This window comes from Agrilus planipennis, unplaced genomic scaffold (assembly GCF_000699045.2).
Source record: "Agrilus planipennis isolate EAB-ADULT unplaced genomic scaffold, Apla_2.0 scaffold102, whole genome shotgun sequence".
Classification (NCBI taxonomy): Eukaryota; Metazoa; Arthropoda; class Insecta; order Coleoptera; family Buprestidae; genus Agrilus; species Agrilus planipennis.
In genome coordinates, this window is record NW_020439034.1 from 952,032 (window position 1) to 967,122 (window position 15,091).

The 15,091-nt window shown below is 33.8% G+C and overlaps 4 protein-coding genes across 6 annotated transcripts in view; 2 read left to right on the plus strand and 2 right to left on the minus strand.

Annotated features, from left to right (window-relative positions):
- Positions 1-2,446: 2,446 nt before the first annotated feature.
- LOC108735148 (dynactin subunit 4) lies at positions 2,447-4,746 on the minus strand. The gene is made up of 8 exons (XM_018466981.2): positions 4,549-4,746; positions 4,244-4,490; positions 4,038-4,183; positions 3,816-3,984; positions 3,513-3,696; positions 3,233-3,446; positions 2,915-3,129; positions 2,447-2,794 (listed from the first exon to the last, which is right to left on the minus strand). Exons 1-8 carry the CDS (start codon positions 4,678-4,680, stop codon positions 2,581-2,583), a joined length of 1,521 nt encoding a protein of 506 aa, XP_018322483.1. The 5' UTR covers positions 4,681-4,746; the 3' UTR covers positions 2,447-2,580.
- A 132-nt stretch (positions 4,747-4,878) lies between these two features.
- Positions 4,879-12,253, plus strand: LOC108735156 (DNA excision repair protein ERCC-1). The gene is made up of 7 exons (XM_025976653.1): positions 4,879-5,106; positions 5,160-5,434; positions 5,488-5,673; positions 5,962-6,007; positions 6,550-6,557; positions 6,627-6,867; positions 12,153-12,253. Exons 1-7 carry the CDS (start codon positions 5,031-5,033, stop codon positions 12,251-12,253), a joined length of 933 nt encoding a protein of 310 aa, XP_025832438.1. The 5' UTR covers positions 4,879-5,030.
- A 1,098-nt stretch (positions 12,254-13,351) lies between these two features.
- On the minus strand, positions 13,352-14,021 carry LOC108735157 (40S ribosomal protein S14a-like). The gene is made up of 2 exons (XM_025976659.1): positions 13,918-14,021; positions 13,352-13,692 (listed from the first exon to the last, which is right to left on the minus strand). The coding sequence occupies exon 2, from the start codon at positions 13,685-13,687 to the stop codon at positions 13,364-13,366; it is 324 nt and encodes a 107-aa protein (XP_025832444.1). The 5' UTR covers positions 13,688-13,692; positions 13,918-14,021; the 3' UTR covers positions 13,352-13,363.
- A 402-nt stretch (positions 14,022-14,423) lies between these two features.
- The window catches only part of LOC108735146 (zinc finger SWIM domain-containing protein 8), a 75,318-nt gene continuing 74,650 nt past the window's right edge, over positions 14,424-15,091 (plus strand). For all 3 annotated transcript variants that reach the window (XM_025976658.1, XM_025976657.1, XM_025976656.1), the window contains exon 1: positions 14,424-15,006. In XM_025976658.1, coding sequence (XP_025832443.1) covers positions 14,826-15,006 — 181 coding nt within the window. In that variant the 5' untranslated portion in view covers positions 14,424-14,825. The remainder of the gene's footprint in view (positions 15,007-15,091) is intronic.

Sequence of the window (15,091 nt, forward strand, 5' to 3'; positions counted from 1 at the left end):
GGCTAATTTCAATTTCTTTGATATACACTCGACAGGTAAATGTATCAAAATTTTGACGAAAATGTGGTTTTGAAGAATTCAGAGATTATTCATAATTTTGGGTCCGTTTTAACAAATTTAACAAATGTTTAAATTTGGACGCCCATATTTCGCCTTTTTCAAACCCATTTAAATTTGTATGACAAAGACCAACGCGACGTACGTTCATTGTAGAGTAAAAAACATTTGTAATTGATAGGAATCACAACGAATGGCCACTCGCAAATGGAATGAGAGAAGAAAAATTTATGTTTCTATTTGATTTTAAATTTTAAGGAAATACAGTTGGGAGTTAAAATACAACATAATTAAATATAAAAACAAAAGTAATCACAAAATTAATCAAACAATACAAATAAGATATTTATAAGATTATTTCTATGTACAGGACACTATATATTACTATATCCTATACTGTGGACTACACTGTTGTAGCGCCAATCTTTCCAATTTTACATATATTAATTTAAGTTCGTTAATGAAGTCAATTCTCTGTCAATCGCGTACGTTATTATGGGATGATTTGTAATGTATTCTGAAGGATATCACATCAGCAAAACATTTCTTACAAAGTGTACACTGATATGACCAATCACGTAGATGAGTTCTTTGAAGGTGTTTATAAAAGCTGTTTTTTTTACTAAATTTTCTTTCACATATTTTGCATTCAAATGGCATAAAGTCCGAGTCCGAATTTCCCAAAAGTTGTTTTTCAATCAAGCCACTGCCAGACATTTTCATATGTTTGTACAAATGCTTGGATAATCCTGCAGTAGTTGTCAATATTCGGGAGCAAATGTAGCATTCTAGTGGTACTTTTTCGTTTGATTTTGTCTTAATGTTTATAATTTTCATTTTTCTTTCTTTCAAGTGAGTACGAATATGTTTAGTAAGGCATGCTCTATCACTTAATGTTCTCAAACAAATGTTGCATTTGAACTCTCTTTTGATTTTAATAATTTCCGGATGACATGTTATTATATGCCTAGATAGTGTTTCTTCAAATAAATATGGTCTCAGACAAATATGACACCGAAACTCTTCTCCTCTCTGTTTAGTTAGTTCTTTGTTAGTACATGCATGTTCTGTCAAACATGTTTTAGATTCGAATTCCTCTAAACAAATATAACATCTGAATTTTTTATTGATATGCTTCATTAAATGGTTCGAATCATAATGTTTATCTTTTACAGATTGCACACAACCATCAAATTCTAAACTAATTATCCCAGTCTCTTCAACTGCTTTTAGCATTGTTTCTTCTACGGGTGGCATTTTATAATTTAATTTAAAATTAAACGAATAACTTTTCTGCTCTTATTTGAAGCTGTTTCCCCAAATTATTTAGATATATTTAACTTGTAGATGCTGCTAGGTATAAATAACTTTTCTAAAATATTTTGTTGGTTAGATCTTCATTAAGTTTTTAAATTCGTATGTTTATACATATAATGCAGGAGCCAATCCTGATATTTATTGGTTTCTCTTTTTCCGTGTCTACTTATTTTGGTTTCGTATTCAAAAGCAACGTTCTTATTAATATTTTGTTTGGAACTTGAAATGACATTCTAACCTGACAATATATTTTTCTTTAATCTATGATTCTAACCTAGGCTAGATTTGTTACGTTATATCCATAGAGTATATCGAATTATATCATAGACAAGATTATATTCAATCCATAGATAAATATTACTCTAATGTTAGATCATAGACAAGAAACGTAGCTGCGTTCAAAGTAAAAGAACACCTAACAAACTTTGCAGTGAAAGAAAAAATTATCTTCAATACATCCGGATTTTAGAGTCTTCAAAAATGACCCAATTTAATTATATGGTTAAAAATTAATTCGCATGGATACTGGTATTTAAATCATATGTCCATAATATCAGATGCTTACTATTCACTTCTACAATGCTGGGGCAACACTCAATTCTCAGTTTTAAAACATATCGAAATATGCTGAAAAAACTATAAGGCGGTCAATCGTTCCGCAATGCGGAATCGTCCGTAATGGCATCTGTAATCCCACATTACAATAATAAATAAAAGGGTTCCACAAAACTTCCATCGTCAAACGTCCCGCATTCTTATATTATCAAATTCATTCATAAATTTCGAGAATTATTCACATTTGTTCTTAATTTAACAAGTTTATGCGTTGTATTGTAGGACTGTAACTAGCTAAATTGCGAGTCCTATTTAAATACATGTACTCAAAAAAAAAAAAAAACAGCTTCTGGGCGCCTTTTCAATTTGATACTGAATCGTCTACAGGGACAAGATTTAGTGGTAACTAGGATGAGTCTCTTTTTTTAGTTTATTTATTCATTTACCACCATCTCCGTTTTACACTCTGGGAATAAAGGTTTATACATTTTTATAAGCAATAAATATTTATTTGATGCAAGAATATATGTAGAAAAAGAAGTACAAATTATGTAAAAGTATTATAATTTAAAATGAATGTTAAGCATGCTGCAGTACAAAAGACAATAATAAGATACACTATTTGAATTAATTACCTGGTAATTAAATATTTTATTCTGAGCCTACAATTTTTCCTAAATATTGAAAAACCTTAACATTATTATTATACCGTTGGGGTTCTTTACTTTCTACGGCTGTTATTGTATTCACATAAATATGTTGCATTGTAAAACCAACAACAACTTCATCTCCAATGTTTAAATTCTCTAAAGGTGTAATATTCAATCTGATAACAGCTTTATTTGATTTTCTCCAAACTACAAGTCTTAAAAAAATTAAATGTTTTAGTAAGACTAGGAAAGAACACGTTTTAATTTATTGCACAGTGACTTTCTATAAAGTATTATTTTGAATTACTAATCACCCTGTATATTTTTATACTTACTTCGTGTCATCTTGTATATTATGAGTATCTCCAGAGTCATCAAATTCCGCAGCATCGTCTCTTGGCAACAACACAAAATTACTTGTAGGCAATTCTACATTTGCTGTAATAGCTTGCTTAATAGGACGAGGTTTAACAGTAATTGATGGGGTACGAGATAAAGATGTATGCAAAAGACTACTAGGTTGACTGCCCGGTAAAGATGGGGGCTGTTTCTAAAATATATAAAAGAAATTTAATACAGAGAGAAATGAAAACAATTATAAAAGATAAATGGATGAAGTGTTATACATATATGTATATATTTAAATAATATACCTCTTCTATCACTATCTCCCTAGAAGGTACTTCTTCATCAGGCACAAGTTCTTTAATTTCTTTAGAAGCAAAAGAATCTTCAGAAGGGAAAAGTGGTAAAAATGTAATAACTGTTTGATGTTGAGTCGGATTAGAAAACTTCAAAAGAAGTTCACATTGTTTACCTGCCCTTAGAGGTTCAACAGTAAAAATTCTTACTTCAGGAATATGATAACTGAAAACGAAATAAAAAATAATCAAATATTAAGCAAAATAGTGTAATATAAATGTAAATACTTACAAAGCAAAAAGTTGAATTTTGAATTTAATCGATGTTGGGCTATACTCAGGTTTGCTAACGTTGTGTTCACATGCCCTGCATCTTTGTGATCTTTTGACTGATACTTGTTTATGAATAGGGAATAGTTTATCAACGGTTGTTGGCTGCCATTCAGGTAAATTAAGCCTCTGTTCAAGGGTAGTAACTAAAAATGTCAAATTAATTTATATAAGCATCACACAAAAAGTATGTATTGGTTGGTTTTGATCAATTTTTAATTTTCTTTCCACTAAAAATTATAATTTTTTACAAAAAGTGTCATACTTTCATTGAGGTTTATGGGTTTTGTTAACAGCTCTTCAGGAAACTCTTCAACTTCTTCTTTAGCAACTGCTTCTTCAGGTTCTTTAGGTTTTGGTTTTAGAAGGGGATGAGGAATATCGGGCAATCCAATACGCTTTCTTAACATAGAGGCTGTTATTCCTGTTCTATCCTGCAATATTTAATTATTATGCCAATATCAGAAAATCTAAACAAATTACTAACTGTAAATGTCATAAATCGTCTCTGTTTCTTCTTGTCTTTCTCCATTTTTTGCTGTTTTTCAGCCAAAACAATACCTTTATACATCTCAATGATTTCTTGTAGCCTTGCAGCATGAACATTTTCCCTTTCAGGCCAACTGCCAGTAGCTTAGTAAAATACTAGTACATATCAAGGTACATAAACATCAAACAGAAGTACCTACATACCTGCAGCTTGGTCTGGTATTCCAACGTCTCTCGAACTCCACCGACAATTTAAGCAAAGCAAATAATAAACTTTACGAGGTGTTGCTTTTGGGTCCTCGGGATTTTTTGGACCAACCGTGGCTGCTCGTTTAGACAAATTTTGTTTGCAACTGGGACAATCGTAACAATCACCACACCTATTCTTCTTTAATCTTGCTTCTGCTGACGGTAAATTCTCACAGCACTTACCGCAGTAATTAGAATCCACCTAGTTTACAGTTAATTTGTATATTTTGTAATAATTAAGAAAAAATTATTTGGGTTACCTCATGACAAACGCAGAATCCACACCTTAATTCTAAACAATGACGACAAAAGTATAATCTTGTTATAGGCTTAAGAAGACCGCAGGAACAGGCATATTTAACAACATCTGGTCCAGTAATATAGTTGGACATTATTCACAATTTTAATAAATTACCTCTTAAAATTAGTTTTTTGACACTTGCCTAACCTATATTCACTTATTTACTTCAGATCATAGATAATAAATACACAAAGGGTATTTACAGAGTCATTTTATTTCTTCTCTTTCCTGATTGGTTAATTTTATAATTTTAATATCTGTTTTAACCTGTCTATGGTTCTTATCTACGGTCTATGGTCGTCTATTGGTTTATCCGGTTTATCCTTACAAATGTTACAAATTTAATCACCTTGAAAAATTTGAAAAATAAATAAACAGGATCAATCAACAACAGGATTAATTTTTAATTGTAATAATTTGTAATTATAATAACTCAAAATAATGGATGATACACTTAGTGCGATTGCCAGTGAGTTTGATACCGAATTTGATGAGACAAACGCTGATGTTGCCAGCAGTAATATAAATAAGGTACATGATTGGCATAGAATCTTAAAAATTATCCCTTAGGTTCCAAATTGTCTAATGACGCTTTAAGAACTGCTAAAACATCCAGTAAAACATACTGTCTTCTGGTTAATCCAAAACAGAAAGGCAATCCTTTGCTTAAAGCCATTACCAATGTTCCTTGGGAGTATGAAGATATTGTACCAGACTATCAAATGGGTAGGACAGTGTGTGCCCTATTTTTGTCACTTAGGTATCACAACTTGAACCCAGACTATATACATGAAAGACTTAAACAGTTAAAAAAAATGTATGAGTTACGTGTATTACTAGTTCAAGTATGTATGGAATTGTTTCTGTTATTTGAATTACCTTTCTATTGGTTTTTAAGGTAGATGTAAAAGATCCATATCACCCCTTGAAACATTTAACTAGAATTTGTATATTGGCTGATATGACCTTAGTATTAGCGTGGAGTGCTGAAGAAGCTGGTAAAATCATTGAAACCTATAAAATCTATGAGAATAAGCCAGCTGAAATTATAATGGAAAAAAGTGAATCTACACCATATTTGCAGGTGTTGTTTTTAATCATTCGTTCAAAGTGCATAATACTTTATTTTATTAGTTAAAAGACAAGCACCTTTTAATGATTTAAAGGTTTAATGGGAACTATGTTTTGGATAGTTAATCCTTTATCAGTGTTTCTGTCTAAGTCTTGCTCTTGATAAAGGACTAACAAATAATCAAAATTGTATGTATAGTTCTTCTTAGATGTTTAATACATTAAACGATATTCTCTTTTTTAAAAAAATGTTTCATAATTTCATCTCTGAAGAAACTACTTCTCTAATTAAACATTACAGTTAGTTCAAGCACTGACTTCCATCAANAACCATTCTATTCACAGCTGTTAGAAAGTTTTCTTCCTTACTACTAATGAATATTTTGTAGAACTAATAAAGTATTGTAATCCAAGTTTTATGATCGGCTTCTCGCATTTATTTCTTGATGTATGATATGTTAATTTAGTGGTGAAATGTTAATATTGGCAGCGTTGCAAAAATGTAGTAAACGTGATGCGCCATCTGTATTTTCAGTGGTAGTAGTATATAGATTTCCAATTATCAAACTAAAGGTTTCTAGTACGTGCGCCCTCTGCTAAGTTCTAATGTACTTGTTGTAACAAAGACAATCAGATGTTCGGTCAATTTTCAGTGGAGTGTGGAGTTTGGGGACGGTTCTGTTCGCCATATTTGTTGTTGTCGTCGTCTATGGGGGAGGCCGAGAGTCGGACGGATCGTGTCCTTTGTTTTGTTTAGTTTTCTATAAATGAAAAATCGTTTGTTGCAATGCTTACGTGACATTTTCTTACAATTTGGAAGCGATTCGTTCGGGGGACATTGTTTGGTATAGTAGCAGTACAGAAGTGTAGTGATTGAGTTGGGTTGCAGGGGTGAAGGTTCAGTTGTGACCCCCAGCTGCGGGTCAAGGTGCGTTCGTTGCCTAAAGGCAACCTCTTTGTTTGAAGGTGGCGGGCACCGGGAACATTTCCGGGGGTGACGGTGGGGGCGGCGATGTCGCGGCCGCTATGTTGGACTGGGAGGAGGGTGACAGATTTAGTTTTGAGGACTCGGACCGTTTTGAGGAGGACTCCTTGTGTAGCTGGAGCTCTGAACCTGAAAGCGTGTGCAACAACTGGCGGGGTTGGAAAAAGCCCTCAGTGGGCTCCAGCTCGTACACTTATGGAAATAACAAAAAGAACGGAGACGGTATGTCAGATGTCAATTTTTAACCCCCCCAATGTAATGTACATATGTATTGTACTGCTATCTGTACCGTCTGTAAAATTACAGGAATTCTCTGCACCATTCCCTTAAACTGAGAAATAGAAAAGTGCAGTGTTTGAATAGTACTTGGTCTTTTACTTTTAATTAATTAATAGCAAAATAGAATTCCTAGTTGTTGTGACGCTTGTCTCTACTATACTAGGAAAAAGGTTTTGGATTAAACCACAATTGTAATTAATTTGATCATTTAGCCTATTTCTATTGAACCAATCTGTTTTTTGAATTCACTGTGGCCATTGATTGTATTGCCATGATGGTAGATACCTAGTAGGTACCAGAGTTAATTTTAATTGCTTATCCTGCAGTTAATCTTATTCCCAACAACTTTCTAATTGAAATTTCCAACTAGGATGTTTAATGTTTAATGTGCCTAATACATTAGCTTTCGTAAAAGATTGTTAATTACATGTACCTACTCGTCAGACTCATCTACTAACAATGTTAGTCATTTCTCTTTAAGAATAATTAAAGGCACAGAGGTGCTTTTATTATGTTTGTCTAGTTGTAGTATATACGTAGATGTAGAGGCATAAAATATTGAACAAAGAAACGCGTTCTTTACTTTGACCCGATTTTCTTCCAGTTTTTAATAAGTACATAAAATAAAGATAAAAATAATAAGAACAAATAATTTATATAGAAATACGTTTCTAGGTCATTGTTTCTTTTATTACACTAGCGTTAGTCTGTATGGCTTAGTATGGAAAAGAAAACTAATGTAAAAACTATATTTTAATTTATTAGTCCATCACATCCTTACCTACCTTAGTAAAAAGTCGATTGGATTTAATTAAAGTGGACTTTCTGTCATAAAGAAAGAACTTGGTAACCTTTAATAGTGTAGCTGAATATAAAAAAAGATTATTAAAGTAGTTTTTGTTAACCAACCTAGACTGTCGAGAATTATGATGATATTTATATAAAGTTTATGAGTTTTTTGTAAATACCTTTAGCTATTGCTAGAATAAATTTACGATTTGTATTTCTCCAAAACAGTTGCTTAAATTCTAAAAAAGAAAGTAGGTTGGTGAAAGCATTTGCTAAAAACATAGCCCAGTCTAGTGCGAAGTCATTTAATAATCATACCTATTTCTATATAGGTTTCCTAGGTACATATACCAAGGCTATTGATTCTATTATTCATTCTTGTTACTCATAATGAAAATTTACATATTTTTTAGAATATTTTGAATTTGTCATATTTAAAGAACGGTCGTCGTTCGTACATGTCGTCATTATCAGGGGCGTGCTTAGGACACTAATTAAAAACATGCAAACACATGTGTGTCTCACAGTAGGTCTCACAAAAAAACATTCATCTATGGGGCAGCATTCATTACAAAAAAACTATCTGGTCTTTGCTAATCTCATAGTTCTCATACCTCACACCTTAGTTATATTTCAAGAGACTTTTTCATATTCTATTCAGAATGTCAGAATAATAAGGTGATATTGTGATTTCATCAAAAGGCTAAGCCTTTCACGGTCATCGTTATCTGATATTCGGGATTGATGGCTGTGGTTTAATCGCAAGTTTCTTTCGGTGAGAATACTGATGGAGTCGTTTTTATCACACGCTTTGCAAAGGTATTCAATACAAACGCAGCGACGGACATTACGACCTCCTTACGGTCCTTGAGAAAGCCAGAGAAATGTTGGCGAAACATCGAAAGAGGAGAATCAGTTCTAGACTGTAGCCATCAAGTCCGAATATGAGTGCTATTCAGATATCTTTTATCTACTAAAAACACAAATGAAATTGACAGTTTTTGTGAACCAAGACATTTTTATAGAAATAGGAAATAAAAGTTTAGCATATTATACTTATTGTTTACCTGTTTATGTCTTTTTTTTACTAGTTCTATAATTTTACTGTGGTTGCTACTATAAACATGCGTGTACAGGCGTGTGCTTTATTTTTTGCAGTAGCTTTATTATTGTTTTTATACAAAGGTTTACATTTTCGACAAGTTGCTAATTAAAATAGTCACTTATATTCATTTTATTATTGTTCTGATAAATTATACAACGCTTTCTCTTGTTTAACATTGTAAAATTTCATAATAAGTACCTAGTATAATTATTACCTGCCAGGAAAGTGACAATTACAGTTAATATTAAGTACCGATATTAGATTTCTTAATAATGTTATTTAAAATGAATAACATACAGTCTCATTACCGTTCTTGTGTTTTTACGACTTACGTCCTCTGTAACAATTGTTATAAAAAATGTTAGGCGTAATAATGAATATTAGAGAATGGAGCCAGTAGAGAAACACTTGCGCGCAAGTCAAACTTGCACTTGGCCTTTTTTTTGTTTAATAATTACACATACCGCGAGTATTTTTACTGTGCCAAATTTCAAGCTGTTTTATTGACATTTAATTAATGTGTCGGTTCGCCTTCGAAATTGTCGTACTCGAATATGCCGATTGTTGCAGTGCATACGTTGAACCGTTGCACCGCGCCAAGTCTCGACCGTTGCACCGCGCGAAGTTTTGACCGTTGCACCGCGCAAGCAAGCGATGCGCGGTGAATCGGTCGAACGACTTTGACGGACGACAAATGCATAGCTGGTCGTTTTAATTTTCAGTTGTCGGTTTGTGAAGCTCCATAGTTTAATAGTAAAGTATTTTTGTTTTTAAGTTCTTTTCTTGAAGAATTATTTTTCGTGAACCTACCTAAAAATATCAACTGCTTCTGTAAAAACTGCTCCAAGCTAACTAGTTTTAAAATCTTTTGAATATAACGTAATCTGTAAATTGCATTTATTACAGTTACTAATCTATACCGATTTGTATTAATTCCATGTCACGTCTAATTTTTCAAAAGATGATGTCATTCGTTGATGATTGATTGATATAATATCTCTCTATTCGGTTTTCAATTCGTGTAGGTTATTGTTACATTTTTGTCTTTTCTTTTTTTTTTTGAGAAAGACCTCTTGACTGAAAGAGTATCATAGATAAAAATGGTCTTCAAAAATGAAACTCCAGTGTTTTGTAGATATTGATATACTTTTTTAAAGATTGCTTAACAATCAGTGCACCCAGCAAAGTTTTAAAAGCGACCGTTTGTTTGTTTAGGGATTAGATAGGGACAAATTAACAATCTTATTTTAATGTTGGTACAACAAGTTGTAGATTGGACTGAACGAAAATAATAGAATCGATTAATTTATCGTTTAGTTAGTTTGGTTTCGTGATGAACAAAAGTTCGGAATTCTTTTGATTGCTGTACAATTCAATTTTCTTCTACCTTTATTACCATTTTTTTGCTGCTCATTTTTCGCCAGAGGCAGAAATTGCTTGATGAAATACGTATTTGTATATAATAGATACACGAAATTTGTAAACTGATTCAATTCAAAGAGGTTTTCATGATCCATTTTGAAAAACTGTGATCTAACATGAACAATTAATTGATTTCCTTAAATATGTGCTTTTATTGTGAACATTGTATACAGCTGCTTTTTGTGAAGTACTCATATATTTCCTCATTTAAAACAAATAAGATAAAAGATAATTTAACTTTTTTGGTTAGATATTTACGACTTTACTAATCGTTTCGAAAATAACTGACTTTATCAGATAATTAGATAATTTCTGAGTCACCCGTTTTGTTTTCTTGATTATAAGGTAGATTCAGTGGTGGCGAAAGTGTGACCGTTCAGGGGGTCGGATTATTACAAGCATTATATGCCATTAGTTGTGAGAAATAATTGTTTTCTGGTAATCGACAGTATTAGCATCCAGTAAGGAGTTAGAATAGCCTTAAATAAAGTGTAAGCGGTATTGAAAAAACAGTATTGTATGAAGATAAGTAAAAGTAAAACAAAAATACTGGTATGCAAGGAAAGAAAAAGTAGGGAAAGAGAGAATATGAAGACGAAAAATTAGAAAAGTGGCTGATTTCCGGTATCTAGGAAGTCATATAAGTCAGGATGGAAGGAGCAGTAGAGACACAAAACAGAGAATAGAGTAGGGTCGAGTAAAAATTTGAAATAGATTGTTGAAGGTGTGCGTCTGGAGCGCGGCTCTGTACGGGTGCGAAATATAGACGATGGGTATAGAAGATGTCAGAAGCATTTGAAATGTGGTGTTACAGGCGAATGATGAGATAACCGTGGATAGAGAAGGTTAGAAATGAAGAGGTATTAGACAGAAAAGGAGACCAGAGGATTCTATGAAAGTCAATAAGAAATAGAAAAGATAGGTTGGTAGGACACCTCAGGCATAAAGGTCTAGTCAGAGACATATTAGAAGTAGAGGTAGACCTAGATTGGATTACTGTTCAGAAATAGTTGAGGATGTGGGATATTCTAGTTTTAAGGAAATGCGAATATTAGCTCAGGATAGCAAGAAGTGGAGATGCGTGTTCAACCAGTCCTAAGACTGACGACGGTAAAATCACTGCATGGTATATGTCCAAAAAACCTTTTTTAAGAATTTTACACCTCCAATTGCTTGGTTAATGAGAAATGCTCAATTGTTCTTAAAGGTAAAAAGCAAATTTCAAATAATTTTAACGCTTTTGATTTGACGACATAAAAATTGCCTAACCATACAGTGGATTCATGATAAAATACGAAGTTATCGTTTGTATTTTGATTTTGGGGTCAATGACTTGGTCTTTCGGTTAAAATAATCAAAGTTTTTCTGTTAAAATTTGTGTGTGGCTTGTGAGGCTTCTCCGTCAACGCGCCGCTCAAATATTTGCATTGGATTATATTATTTAACTTGCTAATATAGATAATAGGTATAGGCACATATGTATGTCGCAAATTTAGGATAGTAAAGGACATGAGGTCACAGGGGTTCTGTTAATTTCTTAATACAACAGTGGAACAATGCTAACAATTGCGATAAATACGTTACAAACATTCGTATCTTTTACTTTGTTCGGAAGAGTTTGGAGAAAGTGCTCATGATTTTAGATGGGACCAAGTTTTATCGTAATTAGGTTTGTTCTCTTTGAACTATCGACGACCAAACAAGTCAATCTGGAACAAATTATGAAATGTGGATAAAAGCGAGTACCGCGCTATTATAAACTTCCTTACCAAGCAAGGAAAATCAATTCAAATCATACTGGAAGAGATGCCATCCGTTTACGGGGACTCTTGCCCAGGTAAAACTATGGTTTACAAGTGGCATACCCTCTTTGGGCGAGGCAGGGACTCACTTGAAGACGATCCACTGCCAGGCTGGCCGATCGAGGTGACCACTGCGGAAATCATTCAAGAAGTCGAAATATTAATACTGAAAGATGATCGGCTTAAGAAGAACAGCTCGCAGAAATGGTAGAAGTATCAGATACAACCATTTTTAAAATTCTTCACGATCATTTTGGCATGACTAAAGTGAGCACAAGATGAGTGCGGAGAATGCTGACTCCACCTCAAAAACAGCAGCGTATGGAGTGTTCTCGCGCGTTTTTGGACCTTTAGAAGATAAAGGTGGCGTATTGACTCGAATAGTTATTTGGGTTCATAATGATGAACCTGGGTCCAAACAGGACTCTATGCAGTGGCACACCACCACCCAAGAAGTTTAATATGTCACAGTCGTCTGAGAAAATCATGGCGACGGTCCTTTGGGACTCAGAAGGGATCGTGTTGATCGATTATAAAGATAAAAGTGTCTCCATAACTGGAGAATACTATGCTTCAATCTTGGAGCGGTTAAAGGAAGCAGTCAAAGAAAACAGAAGAGGAAAATTGACCAAAGGTGTCCTCCTTCTGAGGTCTGTTCACAAGAGTCGTGTTGCGATGGCTGCCCTGCAGTAGGTGGGCTTCGAAATTTTGGCTCATTCACCCTACAGTTCTGACCTAGCTCCCAGCGATTATTACCTATTTTCAAACTTGAAAAAAGTCTTCGTGGGAAGAAATTTTCAAGCTACGAAGGAGTGAAGGATGCGCTTTCGGCGTATTTTTCAGGCAAAGACAAAACATTTTTTTTCGAAGGTATACGTAAGGTAATTGAAAGATCGGGAAAATGTATAAGTATATTAGGTGAATATATTGAAAAAGAAAAATAAATTTTTACCCCCCATTCCACGACAATAAAAACGCCCTCTCGTATAGACACAAGAATTTCTGGTGTTATAAATATTATGGAATAGGATAGCAATGTTTTGTATCCGCATGCTGTCATTTGTGGTTTATTTTTTACTTTACTCAAATAAGCTCTGGGTATTGCATAGGTTTATGGGTATTTAAAAGCTCTGAAAGTTGCTTGGGTTTTAAAAGCTACAAATTTTTGACATCTTCAAACAAAAAAGAAGTCGCAACTGTTGTTAAATGACGATTTCTTGTCGAGTTGNCTTACATATTGGTTTATACTGCTTAGCATTTACATTTTACAAATTTTCAAGCTTTAAGAAATTTATCAACTCAAACTGAGTAATTGAAAAGGTCAGTCAATATTTTGTATATCTACTTCATTATTCCACTCAAAAATACACCAAACTATAAATCTAATAATCAAGTCTGCTGTACGTACTTGAGCAGCCAACATAGCTGCATAGGGGGAAGCTTCATCCCTGTCGGCTTTGACTTTCATACCTCCTGTAACTCGAGAAATTGTTTCCCTTCCTGATAAGTCGGTTACATGTACGAATGTGTCGTTGAAACTTGCAAAAATATGTGCTACACCAAAAACAACTTCACCCTCTCTGACTTGAGGACCCAGAGATACTTGTACCTCTTCTTTTTGAACTTTACCTTTTCTTGGGGCCATGTTTTCTAAAAATTGGAATAAATATTGTTTTACAATAGATCACCAACACATCAAATGTCGTTTTCACATGTATTTTATCTATTGAAATCGGCACATTTTAGTTGCAATTTATAAATTAAATTAACTAATCAGATAGAACACTAAACACAATATTATTTTCTGCAGATATTTTTTAATTAACAAATCCAAATTATCTTAAAATATGCTTTATTTTTAATAAGTTAACCTACCACTCAGAAAATGGACGAAATGACAGGACGATTATTATTATTACAACGGTGCCAAGTGTTTCAATTTGTTATGCTCATTATGCATTATGTGTATAAAAAGCTTTGCCTATATCAGTGTTAGGTTATTAGGTTCTGATAGTCTTATTTTTGAAATTATTATATTCTTAATAATGTATGAAATATTTAACTAATTAAAGTTTAATATTAAGTAACCATTCTATTCACAGCTGTTAGAAAGTTTTCTTCCTTACTACTAATGAATATTTTGTAGAACTAATAAAGTATTGTAATCCAAGTTTTATGATCGGCTTCTCGCATTTATTTCTTGATGTATGATATGTTAATTTAGTGGTGAAATGTTAATATTGGCAGCGTTGCAAAAATGTAGTAAACGTGATGCGCCATCTGTATTTTCAGTGGTAGTAGTATATAGATTTCCAATTATCAAACTAAAGGTTTCTAGTACGTGCGCCCTCTGCTAAGTTCTAATGTACTTGTTGTAACAAAGACAATCAGATGTTCGGTCAATTTTCAGTGGAGTGTGGAGTTTGGGGACGGTTCTGTTCGCCATATTTGTTGTTGTCGTCGTCTATGGGGGAGGCCGAGAGTCGGACGGATCGTGTCCTTTGTTTTGTTTAGTTTTCTATAAATGAAAAATCGTTTGTTGCAATGCTTACGTGACATTTTCTTACAATTTGGAAGCGATTCGTTCGGGGGACATTGTTTGGTATAGTAGCAGTACAGAAGTGTAGTGATTGAGTTGGGTTGCAGGGGTGAAGGTTCAGTTGTGACCCCCAGCTGCGGGTCAAGGTGCGTTCGTTGCCTAAAGGCAACCTCTTTGTTTGAAGGTGGCGGGCACCGGGAACATTTCCGGGGGTGACGGTGGGGGCGGCGATGTCGCGGCCGCTATGTTGGACTGGGAGGAGGGTGACAGATTTAGTTTTGAGGACTCGGACCGTTTTGAGGAGGACTCCTTGTGTAGCTGGAGCTCTGAACCTGAAAGCGTGTGCAACAACTGGCGGGGTTGGAAAAAGCCCTCAGTGGGCTCCAGCTCGTACACTTATGGAAATAACAAAAAGAACGGAGACGGTATGTCAGATGTCAATTTTTAACCCCCCCAATGTAATGTACATATGTATTGTACTGCTATCTGTACCGTCTGTAAAATTACAGG